The sequence below is a fragment of the Macrotis lagotis genome, chromosome 5, assembly GCF_037893015.1.
Source record: "Macrotis lagotis isolate mMagLag1 chromosome 5, bilby.v1.9.chrom.fasta, whole genome shotgun sequence".
Taxonomy (NCBI): Eukaryota; Metazoa; Chordata; class Mammalia; order Peramelemorphia; family Peramelidae; genus Macrotis; species Macrotis lagotis.
Window position 1 is genome coordinate 120,733,205 of NC_133662.1, and position 19,122 is coordinate 120,752,326.

A 19,122-nucleotide genomic window follows, 5' to 3' on the forward strand; every position below is an offset into this window, starting at 1 on the left:
TTTGATAAGGTTGGAAAACAGACCACTGAGAATTAAGAAGAAAGTAAGCAAAAAGAAAGTAGAAGCACAAATTTAAATGGTCTTCTCAAGGCGTTGTGGGCGGTCTCTCAAAGGAGATGGATGAAAAGGGATGGATCAAGTGAGGGTTTTTTTTTTAATGAGAATGGGATCAACATGAGCATGTGAATAGATAGGAAGGAAGCAGCTCATAGAAAGGGCAAAATTGAAGATTGCTGGGAGCTTGAACTGGAGTGCCATCACTTGAAGTTTTCACCTTCCTCTCTCCCCTCTCCCCCTCCCCCAGCACAATGCTTGAGTGTGAAATGGCAAAGCTGGAAATACTTGACTGAAGTTGCAGTTTTCGGCCTAGGAAACTTCCCCCTAAGTCCCAGCAGAAACTCAAGAGAGTGTGTGAGTTAATGGGATACAATCGAGCGGCCATAATTTATTTATCCCGGGGTTCACTTTTCCACATCCTTTTCCCACTCTTCCATCTCCCATCAAGCAGCTCTTGCAGTCAACAATCGGAAATCAATAACCTTGGGACTTGATCACGGTCCAGCCTAAAAGCAGGCCTCCTCTCTACCCAAGTGCAGGTAAATCCTCCCCCAACTTACATCCATCTCCCCGTTACGGTCCATATAGATGCACTAGGAATGGCCCCTTCTATCGGTTATTCAACTACAATTGGTTGATTTGGTGAGAAGAGCAGGATCACCACCCAATCAGATCCGCAGGTTACCAGACCCCGCCCCTCCCGCCTCTTTAACCAGTCAGAACAAAGCTGCGCCGTGTTTACCCTAGAGACGCCCCGCCCCTCCTCCTCTGGGGTTGCTATGGAGACGTATCAGCGATCCAGCCGGCGCCCCTAGCGCTCGCTCCTCACGCAGACAGAGTCAAGTCCTCTCACAACCACCATGGAAGTCTCTGCGCCCCCGGAGCCTGAAGAATCCCCCGAGGAAGAGCAGCAGCAAGAGCCGGAGGAGGCGGCCGGGGAAGGCGGGGAGTCGCGGCAGGGGGGCGCCACGTCGCCCCGAAGCCCCGGAACTCCCCCTTCAGAAGCGGGTTCGGAGGGTCCTCCCGAGCCGAGGCCGGAGCCACACGTGGGGCCTGCCACGCCTCATCCGGACGCTCCTGCCATGCCCGAGGCCGACGAGCCTGGTGCTGCCCATTCGGAGCGAGCGCGTTATGAGAGGGAATCAAGTCCCCGCTCATCGGCCCCGGAGGAACCCGCCCACCAAGCCCCGCCTCCTCCGAGTGACGTCACTCAGATCCATCCGCCGGGAGAACAACGACATCCGGGACGTCCCCCTCCGCAGGCGCCCGGCGGCGCCTCTGACGTCAGCGCGGCCGAGCCGGGGCCGGCGCCGAAGGGCGCGCCCGGGCCTGCGGCGCCCGGGAAGCTGGAGCTCGCAGCGCAGAGCGCCAAGGCCTATCTGCAGAAGAAAAGCAGCAAGTCCGGCCTGAATCTGTGAGTCGTCGACAGCTGGCCGAGGAAAGAGGACGATAACCGAGTACCCGGGTGTCTCCAGAAGACCCGGATTTGGGTTTTTTTTAGGTTTTTGCAAGGCAAATGGGGTTAAGCGGCTTGCCCAGGGCCACACAGCTAGGTCATTATTAAGTGTCTGAGGTCGGATTTGAACCCAGGTACTCCTGACTCCAGGGCCGGTGCGCCACCTGGCCGCCCCAAGAGTCATATTTGTAAAGAAGTCCAAGAGATGGCGAGCGGGCTCATGGCTCCATGAAGCCCAGACACATAGGAATAATTTCTTTCCCAAATAAACTTAATGACTCTCAATTATATCTATCAATCAACAAACATTTTTTTGAATGTCTGGTTGGGTTTTACGTAGTGAGTTGACTCTGACCGCTTAAATATCAGCGACAGTAAGTAAAATAGCTCACTTTGTTGGTGTTTAAGGAATATTTCATATTTTCACAAAATCAAAAGTTGTAAAATAGTTAAAATAGTGTTTGTGCCAGAAAGTTACTGGTCTTAATTAGCAATAGTTTTTCTTTTCCAAAGATTTTTTTAAAAATTTCTAGTTATAAAGGCATATAAGGAGAAAATAAAACAGAATTATATGACATAGAAGAGACATCATTCACGTTAAAAGTAAATTAAAAGGGAGGCTAGGTGGCACCGGGCCTGGAGTCAGGAGTACCTGAGTTCAAATCCAGCCTCAGACACTTAACAATTACTTAGCTGTGTGGCCTTGGGCAAGTCACTTAACCCCATTGCCTTGCAAAAAAAAACCCTAAAAAAAGTAAATTTAATTATATGCTCAAAATAAGCATTTTGATAAACATGCATAAAAATGATGTCCGTCTCTATACGTAGAAATTGCAAAAAAGTGGGTACTATTTATCATTGCTAAGGATATGTGTATAATACAGTTATGTCTATGAAACATGAAAATCAATGAAATGTTATTTGAGGTTAGAGTCTGTTTTATTTTTGTCTATCCCATTGCTTAATAGGGTGTCTAGCACATAGTATTTAATTATATTTTAATGAAAACTCACCTTTCTTAATTGTGACCCCTTATATGTGAGAATAATGTAAACTTCACTCTTGATACCTATTCAAGATATGTAAATTTTTTTCTTAATTTTAATAAACCCATTAAGATAGATATCCCAAAGCATAAAACAATAGCAACCAGTAGAAATAGAAAAATAGCTATTTTATCAGCACTAGTCCTTGCTATACTTTATGTAGAAATATTTGACAGTTCATTTGAAGAGAATTCATATGAAAAATATATGTGACACACAAATATACATATATATTTCACAATATATATACATATGTATATATTGTCAGTAAGTATTAAGCATCTATTATGTGTGCTAGACATTTTCTAAGTACTGGAAATTCAAATATAGACAAAAGATTATCTTACTGGAAACTGTTTTAAGTTATAATAGTTTCACTTAGTTTCATTCTAGGAAGTTCTATTAAGACAACTGGAATACTCATGCATCCAAGTCAGTCAATCAATATTGTCAAATGCCTACTATGTGCCAGCCTCCGTGCTAAGTGCTAGGGATATAAAAGAGGCAAAAGACAGTTCCTGACTCCAAAGAGCTGACAGTCTAATGGAATAGACAATATTCAAACAAATATATACAAAACAAGCTATATGCAAAATAAATAGGGAATAATTAACAGAAGGAAAGTACTAGAATTAAGTTAGGTTTCAAGTAAAAGACTGTATTTTACTGGGGACTGAAAGCCAGGGAGGTCAGTAAACAGTGGATGAGTGAGTGTCCCAGGCATGGATGACACAACCAAGAAAATGCCTGGAACTGAGAGAAAAAGGACTTTGTTACTGGAATAACAAGGAGATCAGTGTCTCTGAATAAAGTATGTAATAGGGAGTAAGGTGTAAGAAGACTGGAAAGATAGGAGGGTGCAATTTATGAAGTGTTTTGAATATCAAACAGCAATTTTTGCTTTGATCCTAGAGGCAATAGGGAACCATTGAAGTTTAGTGAGTAGGGGAGTAACATAGTCAGATTTGCACCTTAGGAAAATCACTTTACTGGCTGAATAGAAGATGGTTTGGAGTTGAGGAGAGACTATGGAGTTGGGGAGAGATTAAGGAAGGAAAAAAATACTAGACTATTGCAATAGTACAGGAATGAGATGATGAGGGCTTGCCCTTGAATGGTGACAGTGTCAGAGGAGAGCAGGGCATATTCAAGAGATAATGCAAAGGTGAAATTAATAGGCCTTGTCAGCATATTGGATATATGGGCGTGAGGAGTCAAAGATGACTCCTAAATTATGAGCCAGAGGGACTGGAAGGATGGTTTTACTCTGTACAGTAAAAGGAGAAAAGATAATGAGTTCAATTTTCAATATGTTGAGTTTAGGATGACTTGGACATTCAGTTTGATATGAATGGCAATTGGAGATGGGAGATTGAAAGTCAGCAGAGAGTTTGGGGGAGGATAAGCAGACTTGAGAATCAGTGTAGAGATGGTTATTAAATCAATGGGAGCTAATGAAAAAACCAAATAGAGTAGTATCAAGGGAGAAGAGAAGCGATCCCAGGACTGAACTCTATGGCTCATGTCAAGGTGCGATGGTTTTCTGAGTAGATAGGGAATAAGCAATTAAAGGCTCAGTAAGTCTGAAACTTTTCAGGGTCCTTCATCAGTTTTATCTGCTACACTTAGTGAGTCTAATGCCCTTTTCTGGAATTTTCTCTTTGGGTAGATATGATCATCTTTGCAAGATACTGACTAGGATTTTAGATGAACGCCCTGAGAATGTTGTTGACATCATTGAAACTATCAGTCTGGATGTCAAGAAGACTCATTTTTATAAGAAATTGGACACACTCCAAGATGAACATGAGGTACCTTTGGCATATGAACTAGCAGAGAAGCAAAAGGTCCTTTTTCTCCAAGGGAATTTAGAAGGTGATCAAGAACAGGAAGATGAAATAGTAAGTCATTATGGTCAATATTTTTAAATTTAAATTTCAAAATTTCTTATTTCATAGTTCTCTATAAACAATTTTTACCTTTGTCTTTGCCAAGTATTCTTCAAGTAACAAATAACCTCACCTAACACTAATCATTCCTTTGCTTCCCATAAAATTTGTAAATTTGTACTTCAGTAATTAATTAAAATTTTCTAGAATTTCCTTATATTCTTCTCTTATATACTTAAATGTATTTTAAAGGTTTTTTTGTGGCAAAGGAGAGAAGCAGCATGATATATAAGTAAAGAGCTGACCTTGAAACCAGGGATTCTGACCAAGTAATTTAACCTCTCAGTGCTCATTAGAACTGTAAATCTAGGGGCAGCTAGGTGGCGCAGTGGATAGATCACCGGCCCTGGAGTCAGGAGTACCTGAGTGCAAATTCGGCCTCAGACACTTAATAATTACCTAGCTATGTGGCCTTGGGCAAGTTACTTAACTTGCAAAAAAAACCTAAAAAGAACTGTAAATCTATAAGATTATGAATTGGAAAGGAGGTATCAAATTATTTGTAGAAAGAAAAAGATTTCTTATCTGGGAGGATGCTATGGCAATGAAATCAGAAGTATTCCTGTGGCAGTGACAGTATTTTGGGGCATTTTGTGTAAAAAATACATCATTTATATTACCTAGTACAGAGAGGTTTTTTTAGCCATTTCAGTTTTGTCTAACTCTTTGTGACCTGCATTTGGAGTTTCCTTGACAAAATATTGAAATGATTTACTATTTCCTTCTCTAGCTCATTTTATAGATGAGGAAAGGGACAAACAATATTAAATTGTCCAAGTGTCTGCAACTGGTTTTGAATTCAGGTTTTCTTAATTCCATGCACAGTGGAACTCTATCCACTATGCTACCTAGTTGCTTTCTACAGAGAAGTAGAATAGCATAATAGAAGAGTCCCAAATGTGATGGATTTGAGCACAGATTCTACCACTTTCTAACTGTATAATATTGTACAAGTCAGTCAATTAGTCTCCAAACATTTATTAAGCATTTACTATGGTGCCGCAGAATTGTGCTAAGCTCTAGAGATAGAAAAAGAGATATTAGACTTAGTTTTTTTATTTGAACAAAAGACATAATTTTTATGCTACTTATAGAGTGATTGAAAAGATCAAATGAGGAAAGAGCCACTTATGAAAGGACTTCATAAACTGTAAATGTGTTCTGTAAGTGTTATCATTTAAATTCATATTTAATAAATGTTTATTTTATGAACAAATGTAGAACTGAAAGTCTGTCTTTAAATGACTGCCTTTCTTTAGGCTGTTCTTACCCAGACTGGCTTTTATATTATTCTTTTTTTTTTTAACACAAGTTGTTAATAGATGAGAATGTGAGATGATTCAGGAAGAGCTGACAAAACAGTAGAAAAATAAGATCTTTCTTGCACGTGCTATAAGAACATGTGAATGATTTTCCCCATCAGAGTAACCTAGTATCAGAGGTAAGGATAGTACACTTCAATTATGGACACGTATTTTAGTAACTCAAAAATTTCTGATGTGCGTATTTCCAAATAGAATCATTATTCTGTTTCCTAGCTGCCTGTTTGCTATGCACTTTATTATTCTCTTTCCCAGATGATAGTAACTTTTGCTAATAACTTTTAATGACACTGTTCTTAGATGAAATCTTTAGCCTATCGTTTTGTTTATAAATTTGCTAGTTTAAGCAGATATTCTAGAAGAATAAAAATGCCATTTATGTTCATGGTCCTGTGGCTAACTACATGATTCTGAGAAGGGATTGGTTCTTAGACTTCACCAGCTTGATAAAGGAGTCTGTGACACAAAGAAAGTTAAAAATCCCGGAGTCAAATAATCTCTTCATATTCTTCTTTAATAACAATCCACCATTATAAGCTTAGTTTATTTCTGTTTAAACACTTGGATATTCTCATATGAAATATTTACTCAGATTTTTTTTTTGAAGAACCACATTTGAGTATCTGAAATTCTCTTTAGTTCTGCTATAAAGCATCTTAAAGGATGGATGCCAAATACTGCTTTATAAGTGAGGCAGCATATATTAGAAGGGTCTTTTGGAAGATCTCCAAATAAATATCATTAGAAATTTCAAGATAAACTGGTCTTGAGTACCTGAGTTCAAATCCGGCCTCAGACACTTAATAATTACCTAGCCATGTGGCCTTGGGCAAGCCACTTGACCCCATTGCCTTGCAAAAACTAAAAAATAAAATAAAATAAAATGGTCTTATCTATAATTCTCAGGAATAAATTTCCAGTTAATAAATTTGCATATAATGTATATTTTAGTGGGAGAAAAGAAGATGAATTTGTAATTCCATTGATACTGGAAACCCCTACTTAAATTCCTTGTACTTTGTGATTTACAATTAGACAAAGCTGAATGGAAAATATAGAAGTTTGGCAATTTCCCCGGGGTCAGATAGGTAATATTTGTCCAAGAGAGGATTTGAATCCAGGTCTAACTGAATCCAAGCTTGATCTTCTATGTATTATGCTATGCTGCTTCTCATATAACAGTAATATTTGTTTAAAAATTAGGTTAGAAATTGCAAAGTACTTTGATATATTGTATCTTCTTTTATCTTCATTACAATTCATTGCAAAAGGTAGGAAATATCATTATCTTTATTATCTAGGTGAAGAAATCTAGAAGAGGTTGTGACTAAATTAAATTCATGTGACAACTAGAAATTGAACCAGTCCATTACTTCTTGCTCTAAGTCTTTAAAGAAGATTCTAGATGAGTTTCAGCCTCTATTAAACTATGCTATTGGGAAGTTTTATTTGTAGGCAATTTCCAAATCTAAATATGTTTATTACTTCCTTTGTCTACTCTCTATACCTGCTTGATACAATTGCTTCAAGTTTACTCCAGAAGTCATTCAACAACAATGTCTAATCAATAAACAAGCATTTATTAGCATCTTATTATGTTTCAGGCTCAGAAATCAGCCTTGCTGTATCCCAAGCATAAATAAAAGGCTCTATATGTATGTGCTGTAGATGTGTGTTTGTATGACACAAAGTACAGGGAATATTAAGGGGTACCAGAAATCTCTATTAATTCTTAGTTAGACCACACTAGATAGCAGCAAACTAAACCAGGCTCTAAGTTCATCATTAACAAGGTGAATATTAAGTGGTTATTATGTCTGAATGCTCTACTATGTAGAGCACAAAATAAATATAAGATAGGGTCTTGGTGATAAATTGTTTATATTATAATTGAAATTAGAATTATACATGCAAAATATTGAGAGAAAAATAAATTATAGAATATGCACATTTAATAGAAGGTAATGACATGATTATTCACTATGATATACACAGTATATGTATTAAAAAGTTAGAAGGTCTGTATGGATTGGAATCATTAGGTCTCATAAAGAAAGAAGCACAATATCAGCTTAGCCATAAAGGAGGAGTATAATTAATATAGATAATGAAACGTAGAATATATTCCAGATTGGAGAAAGAATTTAGGCAAGACAGTGGCAAGAATAAAAAGTGGGGGGCAGCTAGGTGGCACAGTGGATAGAGCACTGACTCTGGAGTCAAGAGTGCCTGAGTTCAAATTCGGCCTCAGACACTTAATAATTACTTAGCTGTGTGGCCTTGTACAAGCCACTTAAACCCCATTAGCCTTGCAAAAACTAAAAAAAAAAAATGAAAAAGAAAAAGAATAAAAAGTGTGTGTGTGTGTGTGTGTGTGTGTGTGTGTGTAGGAACAAGCATTGGAGGGTTAATAGAGAGTGTAAAAAGACTTGATCTGATGATTATTTTCATTCCCTTTGTCAATATTGGCTTATGTACTTTTAGTACTTTGAGGGATGAGGGATGCAAAGAACAAATAACCATTAATGTAGTTGAAGATTTGGAAGTAATTAAAGACAAGTAGTCTACCCCATTCACATGAAGTATTTGTCCCTGACTTGTGGTTAGAGGGAGCCTTCCAAATTTGGGATCCTGTTAGTCTGATCAGTCATAGTAGGACATGCTGTAGTTCAACTCTAAAATAGTGTTGCCATTTTGGTCCTCCTCAAGAATGAAGGACAATTAATCAATTAATCAAGCAATCACTCTACTTGGAGCCAAAGTACCTTGCTCTGTATTTGCCCTGTTCAATTCTTCATTTCTGTTCCTTTTCACAACTGTTTCAAGTACCTGGAATGCACTCTCTCTTCTCTTCTGTTTCTTTCGTTTTTTTTTTTTAAAGATTTTATTTATTTTGAGTTTTACAATTTTCCCCCTAATCTTACTTCCCTCCCCCCACCCCACCCCCCACAGAAGGTAGTGTGTTAGTCTTTACATTGTTTCCATGGTATGCACTGATACAAGTTAAATGTGATGAGAGAGAAATCATATCCTTAAGGAAGAAAAATAAAGTGTAAGAGATAACAAAATTACATAACAGTTTTTTTCTAAAGTGAAGGTCTTTGGTCTTTGTTCAAACTCCACAATTCTTTCTCATGATACAGATGGTATTCTCCATTGCAGATAACCAAAAACTGTCCCTGATTGTTGCCCTGATGGAATGAACAAGTTCATCAAGGATAAGGATTACCCCTCCCCTGCTGCTGTTAGGATGTACAATGTTTTTCTGATTCTGTTCATCTCACTCAGCATCAGTTCATGCAGATCCTTCTATGCTTCCCTGAATTCCCATCCCTCCTGGTTTCTTTTTCTTATTTTTGGTTAATATGACTTTATTTATACATTACTAAAATATTCTTGTTTAATGCCCCCTCCCCCACAAAAATATAGAACCTCATAAGAAATAAAGTAAAAGAAAGAGAAAAAAATGTATTTCAGACTGTGTTCTGATACTATCAGCTCTGTCTCAGTTGGATCATATTCTTTATCATAAGTCCATCACAGAAGTTACTTCCATATTTTTTCACAGTTGCTGTTGCTAATTATAATTCCCTCCATACATTACTCCTCACTACCACATATTTTCTCTCTCCTTTCACTTTGTCCCTCTTCTAAAATGTGCTGTAGGGTAGCTTAGTGGCACAGGGGAGAGAGCACCAGCCCTGGGGCCAAAAGGTCCCAAGCCCACATACCACCCCATAGACCCATAGACCCCATGGTCCCAGACAGTCCCCCCAATCCCAATACCTTGCAAAAATTAAAAAAAAAGAAAATATGTTATATCTGACTATTCTCTCCTCTGATCTACCCTCTCCTCTATCACCTACATCCCCCATTCCTCCATCTTCCTTCTCTCCTTTTTACTTAGATGTCTATACCCTATTGAGTGTGTATGCTGTTTCCTCTCTGAGCCACTTCTGATGAGAATGAAGGTTCCCTAATTCCCCCTTGCCTTCTCTCCCTTCCATATCATTGCAAAAAGAAATCTTTTATATGAAATATCTTAGCCTATTCCACCTCTCCTTTCTCTTACTCCCAGTTTCCCTTTTATACATTGACTCCATTTTTTACAATATATTATATCTTCAAATTCAGTTCTCTGCTGTGCTTCATCTATAAAAGCTCCTTCTACCTGCTCTATTAAATGAGAAAGTTCACATGAGTATTATCAGTATCATTATTCTATGTAGGAATACATGAAGTTCATCATCATTTAAGTCCCTCACAATTTACCCTTCTACTCCACACTCTATGCTTCACCTGGGTCCTGGATTTGAAGGTCAAACTCTCTGTTCAGTTCTGGTCCTTTCAACAGGAACATTTGAAATTCCCGATTCATTGAAAGTCCATCTTTTTCCCCTGGAAGAGTATATTCAGTTTTGCTGGGTAGTCGATTCTCGGTTGCATTCCAAACTCTTTTACCTTCTAGAATATTATATTCCAAGCCCTCCGAGCCCTTAATGTAGCTGCTGCTAAGTCCTGTGTGATCCTGACTGCAGCTCCACAATATTTGAATTGTGTCCTTCTGGCTGCTTATAATATTTTCTCTTTGACTTGGGATTTCTGGAACTTGGCTATAATATTTCTGGAGGTTGTTTTTTTAATCTCTTTCCAGGGGAGATTGGTGAATTCTTTCAATTTCTGTTTTGCCCTCTGCTTCTAGAATATCAGGGCAATTTTCTGTAGGAATTATTTAAAAATGAGGTCAAGGCTCTTTTCCTGATCATGACTTTCAGGTATCCCAATAATTTTTAAATTATCATTCCTGAATCTGTTTTCCAGATCAGTTGTTTTTTTCAATGAGATAGTTCACATTTTCTTCTAATTTTTCATTCTTTTGGTGTTGAACTTTTGTGTCTTGATTTCTTGAAAAGTCATCAGCTTCCTTTAGCTCCATTCTACATCTGAAGAATTTGTTTTCCTCAGAGAGCTTTTTTTATCCCTTTTTCCATCTGGCCAGTTCTGCTTTTAAAGCATTCTTCTCTTTAATTACTTTTTTGAACTGTTTTATCCATTTGACCTAAGCTGGTTTTTAACATGTAATTTTCTTCAGCATTTTTTTGGATCTCCTTGACTAAGCTGCTGACTTCTTTTTTATGTTTTTCCTGCATCTCTGTTATTTCTTTTCCCAATTTTTCTTCCATCTCCCTTACTTGATTTTCAAAATCTTTTTGAGCTCTGTCATAGTCTGAGCCTAACTTGGGAGTCTTAGATGGAGAAGCTTATACTTCCTCATCTTCAGATGGAGTATTTTGATCCTCCTTGGGATCATAGACAAAATATTTGTCAGTGGTCAGGTTCCTCTTTTTTTTTTCCTGCTTACTCATTTCCCCATCCTTTGCTTGGTTTGGGGTTGATTTCCTGAGCTTTTGAGTTTTGTTGGGATATCCCCACAAGGACTTCAGTATGTAAGGATCTGACTGCGCTCCTGGTGTGTGAATGAGCACAAGCAAACGCCTCTGCCACAGGGCCGAGGGGGAGATGTCCCAGATTTATGGGGGGCCTAGACTGCGATCAGGATCTGAATGTGGTCAGAGCCCCAGAGTCCTATTTCAGGGACAGAGGACAGACCTGGGAAGTCTCCCTCCACTCCTTTAACCTTTGGTGGACTGAGCACTCAGGGTGCAGCTGCCTTGAGACTCCTGCTTGCGGGCTATGTGGGCCTGCTTCCATTTACTGGATCAGGGCTGTGGCCGTGCTGACTGCTGTGGTCATGCTGAGTGCGCTAAGTGCCACAACTGTGTTCAGGGCCTGAGCTTTGCTCATTCTGGCAGAGGTCTTCCTGCTGATCTTCCAAGTTGTACTTGGTTCTCCCTGAGGTGCAGGTTAGGAAACTGCTTCTGCTGCCCGGAACCATGGCTCCCAAGTGCCCTGGGGCTAGCCGTTCCTGGGAGGCTGAAGTTTCTTACTCTGGCGAGGTGGCCACTCTAACCCTGTGGAACAGAGTTTTTACACTATTTTCCAGGTTACCTTGGGCTGGAAAATTGCCTCACTGGATCTTTCTGTGGGTCCTGTCTCTCGAAAATTTAGTTAGAATCATAATTTTAAGATTTTTGAAATATTTTTTGAGAGAGCACCTAGGAGAGGCTCTTCTCCTGCCACCATCTTGGCTCCCCCACCCCTCAAACTTCTCTTCTGTTTCTTAAGATCCCTTGCTTTATCAAAAGGTCACAGTAAGTGCCACCTGCTACATGAAGAGTAAAAAATGGCAACTTCATGTAATTATACCTTTATATGGTATAAAATATCATGTTGATTGGGTGGAGCCAAGATGACGGAGTAAAAGTAGACTTGCCTGAGCTCTCCCAAACTCCTCCAAAAACTTCTAAATAATGCTCTAAACAAATTCTAGAGTGGCAGAACCACAAAAAAAGATGACGTGAAACAATTTTCCCAAGACAGTTCAGAAGGTTGACAGAAAAGGTCTGTTGCATGAGAGTGAGAGAGGAGCATAGTCTAATATGAGCAATGCCAGAGCAGACCAGACCTCTGTAATCCAGGAGCAGGCCTCAGGACTAATGAATCAAGGGAAGAAGTGGCAGTTTCCAGACCTCTCAGCCCACAGATGCCAAAGACAATTTTGGAAGGTCAGCAAGAAAGGTCTGTTCCATCAGAGTGAGAGTGGAGCACAACCTAGCACAGGCTGCTCCAGAACAGATCCTGCTCCAAGAAACCAGGAGCAAGTCTTGGAAGGCATAGAATCCACAGCAACAATAGCTGGAACTCTCAGTCCACAGATGGAAAGAGGTCTGAATAACTGGTCAGAAGGAGATGACAGGGGTCTCTGTGCTAGTACTGAGGCAGTACTCTTTTGCTTTGCCCATACTCAGATCTGGGTCACAGTCCTGGTAGCAATCCCAGGGCAAGTAGAAACACAAGCATCAAAGCTTGGGGTCACATTGGAATGATGAAGACCCTCCTCATAGTTCCAGGGTAGAAAGGAGTGCTCAGACCAGAGCCCAAGCCAGGAGAGTAGTAAACACCTCTCTTTAGATCCCACTATCTTGAAAGAATTGAAAATTCACTGGTCCCTAGGAGTATCTCTGAAAATAGCTGCACACATCCCCAAAGGCTGGGACAAAGTGACCTCTACCCCGGAAGAAGAGTCCTACTTTAACAGAGTTAAAAGTGAAGTAATTGGCTGGAAAAATGAGCAAAGAGAAAAAATTCTCATTACATAAATTTACTATGTTAGCAAGAAAGATCAAAACCAAGTCAAGCTCCTACATCCAGAACCTCCCAAGAAAAATATGAATTGGTCTCAGACCATGGAGGAACTCAGAAAAGGTTTTGAAAATCTTACTTGAAAGGTAGAGGAAAAATTGGGAAGAGAAATAAGAGTGACAAAAAAAAAACCATGAAAAGTGAGTTGACAGCTTGGTGAAGGAGATATAAAAAATATTGAAGAAAATAACACTTTAAAAAAAGGCTAGCATTTAACCCCATTGCCTTGCAACCCCCCCCCCCCAAAAAAGGGCTAGGCCAAATGATAAACAAGGTAAAAAACATCAACAAGAAGAATACCTTTAATAACAACTCTTTACATGAGCCTGGTCGTTCAACTGGTTTTGCTTACATATTAATTTTATGATCATTTGATTCATTGATTCTTTTCTCTTTTTTGCAATTTCCTTCCTCTTCTTTCTCCTTCCCTTTTCTCTTTTTTCCTTTGTTCTTCCCTTCCTTTTTTCTTCTTTTCTTCCTTCCTTTGTCACTCTTCTCCTTTTTTTTAAAATTTAACTAGATTTTATTTAATTAGATCTCTATTTCACAATTAGGAATGCAGGAATCACAATTGGGGATTTGATCTAAATGCTGATGAGTATGGAAGTTTTAAATTGTATCATTTTTCCAATCTGAGTCATTTTGCCTCTTGGAAACAGCCTGGGTGGCCTGACACTCCCAGGGACTCATCATATTAGTGTTAGACTTATTTCAGATTACTGATCAACTTTAGCCCTACTGCAGCTCAGAATTCCCAATTTAAAGTGATTCACCAGCCTCAGCTTCCCCTAGAAGCAAGGATTATGCCACAAGGGTGTCATACCAGATCAAGCCATGAGAGACTGTTTCAAATGTTTTTGAAATCTAAATGTGTTGTATCTGTTTATTCCTCTGAATCTTGTCAAAGAAAAAGATGAAATTAATCTGCTATGATCTATTTATTAATGAATCAATAAGTACAATAAATATAAAATGTTCATTGGTAGAGGAAGTTCTTTACCAGGACTTTTCAAATCATAGATCCAGCCCAAATAAAATATAAGATGATAAATCTGGGTCTATTATCTGAGGGCCAAACTATAAGTATAGAAAGGCTTATCAACTTGGTTACAAGTTAATGAATTTTTTTTGCCATAGCTACTCACAAAGACTATTACTTAAATATAGAAGGGCTGCAATCTGTATCTCTGCAAGGAAATACTTATAAAAATGGAATCAGAGATCCCTGAAATATTAAAGTAAATAAAAGATGGCAGGATAAAAGTCCCAAATATAAGTAATAAAAGAGGTTATCAAAAATAGGAAAATGGTAAAGTGTTATTGAACCAGGAAATCATCCTGATGCTGAACTGGTTCTTAAAAGAATTGAGAAGATACTCACTGTGCCACCTAGCTGGTTGAGACATTAGCAGAACAGTATTGTGGGTGTGATCAATAAATACAAACAAGGGTATTGGGATTGGAATTAGTAAAACATTAAAAGAAATGCAGATGAAGAAAGGAATGCAAATAGATTCTTGTATTCAGTAGTCTGTAAGAGCTAGTTTTAGTAATTGCTAAATTTTCACTGTGAGGATATCACCTTAGAAATTGACGATTACTATAAATCAGAATTTCATTTATAGTTTTGTTGATTGTCTAGACTTAAGAAAGTGTGTATAATACAGATTTAAATGTGCATATGTATACATTTCCCCCAAGACAGCCTTGCTGTTAACCATTTATTAACATAACTCTGTATTATTTTATAAACATTGCTTGGGTTCATCAGGAATGCAATACAAGGCTAAAGGACTGAAGGACTGGGTGCCTGTAGGCTAATAATAATAGTGGTAATAATTAATAGTAATAATAATACCTAACATTTACATTACACTTTAAAGCTTTACATTCCTTATCCCATTTGAGCCTTGTAATACTCCTGCTTGTATCTGATTTTCTAACTCATGTACTTCTTTCTTCAGGCAGAAACCCCTCTTCCAAATATAATGGAATCAGCTTTCTATTTTGAACAAGCTGGAGTTGGTTTAAGTACAGATGAAACCTACCGCATTTTTCTTGCCCTCAAACAACTCACAGACACACTACCAGTACATACATGCCGTTTCTGGGGGAAAATCTTGGGTCTAGAAAGTAATTACATCGTGGCCGAAGTGGAATTTCGTGAAGGGGAAGATGAGGAGGAGATAGATGAAGAAGATATCATTGAAGAAAGTGAGGCTGATGAAGATGAGGAAGATGAATTGCCCAAGTCTTCTTACAAGGGCCCACAAGTGATACCAAAAGAAGAAAACAGAACAGGTGCCAACAAATACACCTACTTTGTATGCAGTGAGCCAGGAAGGCCTTGGACAAGGTTACCCTCAGTGACACCTGCACAAATTGTTATTGCAAGGAGAATCAAGAAATTTTTCACTGGTCGGTTAGATGCTGCTGTTATTAGTTATCCCCCCTTTCCAGGAAATGAGAGTAATTACTTGCGGGCACAAATTGCTCGAATTTCAGCAGGAACCCATATTAGCCCTTTAGGTTTCTACCATTTTGGAGAAGAAGGTGAAGAGGAGGAGGAGGTAGAAGGAGGAAGGGATAATTATGAGAGGAATCCTGATTTTGAAGGCATCCAAGTGATTGAGCTAGTAGAATCCCTTTCCAACTGGGTTCATCATAAGCAACATATTCTACTTCAGGTAAGCTCCCTGAAGTTCTCAATCTATCAAGTAATCATTTTTTTTTATTTAATTTCTACTTTATGGAAGACAAATGTAAGGCAATATCCCCTTCCTTAAGGAGTTTATAGTTTAGCAAAAAAAAAAGATAAAGGCACAAAAATATCAACTATAGGAGAATACCATCTGTATCCAGAGAAAGAACTGTGGAGTTTGAACAACTCAAAATAAATAAAATCTTTAAAAAGAAAAAAAATCAACTACAAATACAAATCAGAACAAGAAAAACACATCTAAATGGTATCAGAGACTTTCAAATTAGGTTGGAAAGAAGGAAATAAGTATTTATTAATGACTACTGTGTTCCAGATACTGTGCTAAGTACTTATAAATATTTTCCCTCTCTGAGAGATACTATTATTTTCCTCATTTTACAGTAGAGGAAACTAAGGCAGATAGAAGTTAAGCAAGTTACTTGTCCAGGATCACACAGGTAGGCAATCTGAGACCAGATTTGAATTCAGATTTTCTCAACTCGAGACCCTATCATTGCTTTGTGGTGGTTTGTAAAGTACTAAAGATAAGGTAGGATTTAAGTGAGTTTGTAAAATTACCTATTTTTTTATATTTTAAATTTATGTAGGCATATTATTTTTAGGATCTTGTTCCTTTTCTTTGAATCACATTCCTAAGAGTATTCAAAAACTTAGTATTCAAATTCAGAAAACATACAATTATTGCTACTTGTATGCTGAAAACATACTACAATTATTTTGTATAATCTACATGAGGAAACAAAAAAAATAATGATCTGCACAAGGAAAAACAAGAAAAAAATAATACTTTATGTAAAAGTGAGAAATACAGCCTTCACTATAGCTTTCATCTCATCTCATCTCAACTTTTCTCATCTCTTCTCATTTGTTTTCCTGCTGCTTTTTTCCTTTCTCTCTTCTCTCTCTCCACTTCCCTCTCTGTTCCCTCTTTTTCATTTTGTCAGATTAGGGAATTCCACAAGGAAAAAATGACATCTATTAAAAAAAAAAACTTTCACCTTTTCTGCAATACATTTCTTATTTTTAAGAGTTTGATGAGGTGCTAAGATTTTAAGTGATTTTATCTAGAGTCACATAGCTATAGGTACTGTTGATCAGGAGTTTGATCTTAAGGAAGAATTAAACTAAACATGGTGTTAACCTTCAGAGTTTGTCCTAACAAGGAATAAATGTTAACCTCTGGGGTTGGTCTCAAGAAAGAACAAACAGAATTAGTCTAATATACTCATTTATTAAATTTCTCTCAGCTTGCTGATTATGCATGCATGTGAGGATGCCTGACTAGAAAACTATATCACAAAAATAGAGTTTTGGAAAGTGATTCTTAATACATTTTCAGTTTCAGAAGATAGGATCCAAAAAAGCTGCTTCTGGCTTATACATCAAGCAGCCCTCAACTCAGGATGGAGATTGATATCAGACATTACATTAGATTAGTAGGAATGCCAGTTAGGATTGACCCTCCAGACTCAGGATTTTTGTGTCTTATCAGTTATGCTAAAAACCTCCACAAAGCATGTGAATATTCCCTCTCCAGGAGTCAATGAAATCCAATGACTGTTGATACAATGAAGAGATTCATATTAGTTGTTCGAGAGAAAAAAAAAGTGGACAAAATTTATATTTGCTTTTAGGTGACATCAACAGTACAAATTACAAATAGTATTGTTTTAATATTTGCTTATTTATTATTCTTGCTATATTTTTTCTAATGACCTCTTAATGTGGATCACTGATGATAGAATGGTTAAAAATATAGGGTATCCCAAAAGTTTATATATATATATATATATATATATATATATATATATATATAATCTGTAAATATAATATATATGAACACATATACATATATAGAGCATTAATAATTTAAAACTGCACTAAGTTTTGGGATAACATGCATATTAAAAGACATATGAACATATTCATTTACTTCAAGAGGTTAGAAGTCACTATAAACAATAATGGAAGCAATAGATATAATCTTTTGTTTTGCATTATCTGCAGAGTTGAATAAGATTTTAATATAAGCTTATTTGTGGTGCAGTGAAAATAATATTGGACTTCCCATTAAAGAACCTGATTTTGAGCTCTAGTTTCAGCTCTTAAGTGATGACTAGCAAGTCATAGCTCTTTGAATCTCCAGTTTCCTTTTCTGAAAAATAGGAATAATAATTCTTGCATTATTTTCCTTACATAATTAGTATTAGGAAACTATAAACTAAAATTTATCAAAATTGTTTTTGAATTATTATTAATATTGCAGAACTGCTGTAATAAGCTAAACATTCTAATTAACCTTCTAACTTTTGTTACCTAGGGCCGATGTAACTGGTTTAACCCCATGCAAAAAAATGAAGTAGGGGAAGAGGAAGAGGAGGAAGTTGAAGATGAAGAAGTAGAAGAAAAAAAAGAGTCAGATAACATTGAACAAGAAATGGGGCCTCCTCTTTTGACTCCAATCTCTGAAGATTTAGGTATTTCTTATACTCTAGAGTTCAAAAAATTACTATGAAATATCTAGAATACACATATATGACTGCACAAATACACAAACATAAGAGGATGTTAATCTTTGAACAATGTTGTGCCAGGGTTCTGACCTCTCTTCTGTCACAATTGAGGTGAAGTGGAAAGAACCATAGATTTAGAGTTGGATAATCTGGATGTGAAACCCATCTCTGCCACTTTTTAACTATATAACCTTAGATAAGTTATTTAGCTTCTCTGGGACTCAGTTTCTTAATCTGAAAAATGAATAGTAACTGTACCACCACCTTCACAAGGTAGTTGTATGACTTAAACAAAATAATGGATGTAAAGTATTTTAAAGTAACCACAAGGCACCATATAAAATTTTTAATTATAACAGTCTCCTAATTTGTTTACCTGGCTCAAGTCTCTTCCCTCTCTAGTACATCATCTCTATTCTACACTATTGCTGATTTTCTGGCTCCCTGTTATATCTAAGTTCAATTACAACCTCCTCTAAAACTCCTCATAACCAGGGTTCAACCTACTTTTCTATGCCATTCTTTTTCACATTTGTCATGGTCCAGTCTAACTGGCCTTTTACTTTTCTATATACACATTATCCCATTTTTCTATCTCTCTGCCTTTGTGGAGTCTATCTTTCATGCATATATCCTTCATATATATTCTTCACCTCTTCCTCTTAGAATTCAAACTTTTCTTCAGCTATCAGTTCAAATGAGACCTCCTACCCAAAGCCTTTCCTGACCCCTCCTTGACTGATAGTGACACTCCTACCCCTTCCCATGCCCCTGCCCATCCTTATCCACAAATC

General features: G+C 37.6%; 1 protein-coding gene across 4 annotated transcripts in view; it reads left to right on the plus strand.

The window, feature by feature from the left end:
• Nucleotides 1-830: 830 nt before the first annotated feature.
• Nucleotides 831-19,122, plus strand: part of RSPH4A (radial spoke head component 4A) — a 39,277-nt gene continuing 20,985 nt past the window's right edge. For 2 of the 4 annotated variants that reach the window (XM_074187430.1, XM_074187428.1), the window contains exons 1-4: nucleotides 833-1,471; nucleotides 4,229-4,460; nucleotides 15,058-15,780; nucleotides 18,136-18,292. In XM_074187430.1, coding sequence (XP_074043531.1) covers nucleotides 918-1,471; nucleotides 4,229-4,460; nucleotides 15,058-15,780; nucleotides 18,136-18,292 — 1,666 coding nt within the window. In that variant the 5' untranslated portion in view covers nucleotides 833-917. Of the gene's footprint in view, nucleotides 1,472-4,228; nucleotides 4,461-15,057; nucleotides 15,781-18,135; nucleotides 18,293-19,122 lie in introns of all 4 variants that reach the window. The other 2 variants (XM_074187429.1, XM_074187431.1) reach the window with 2 other exon arrangements.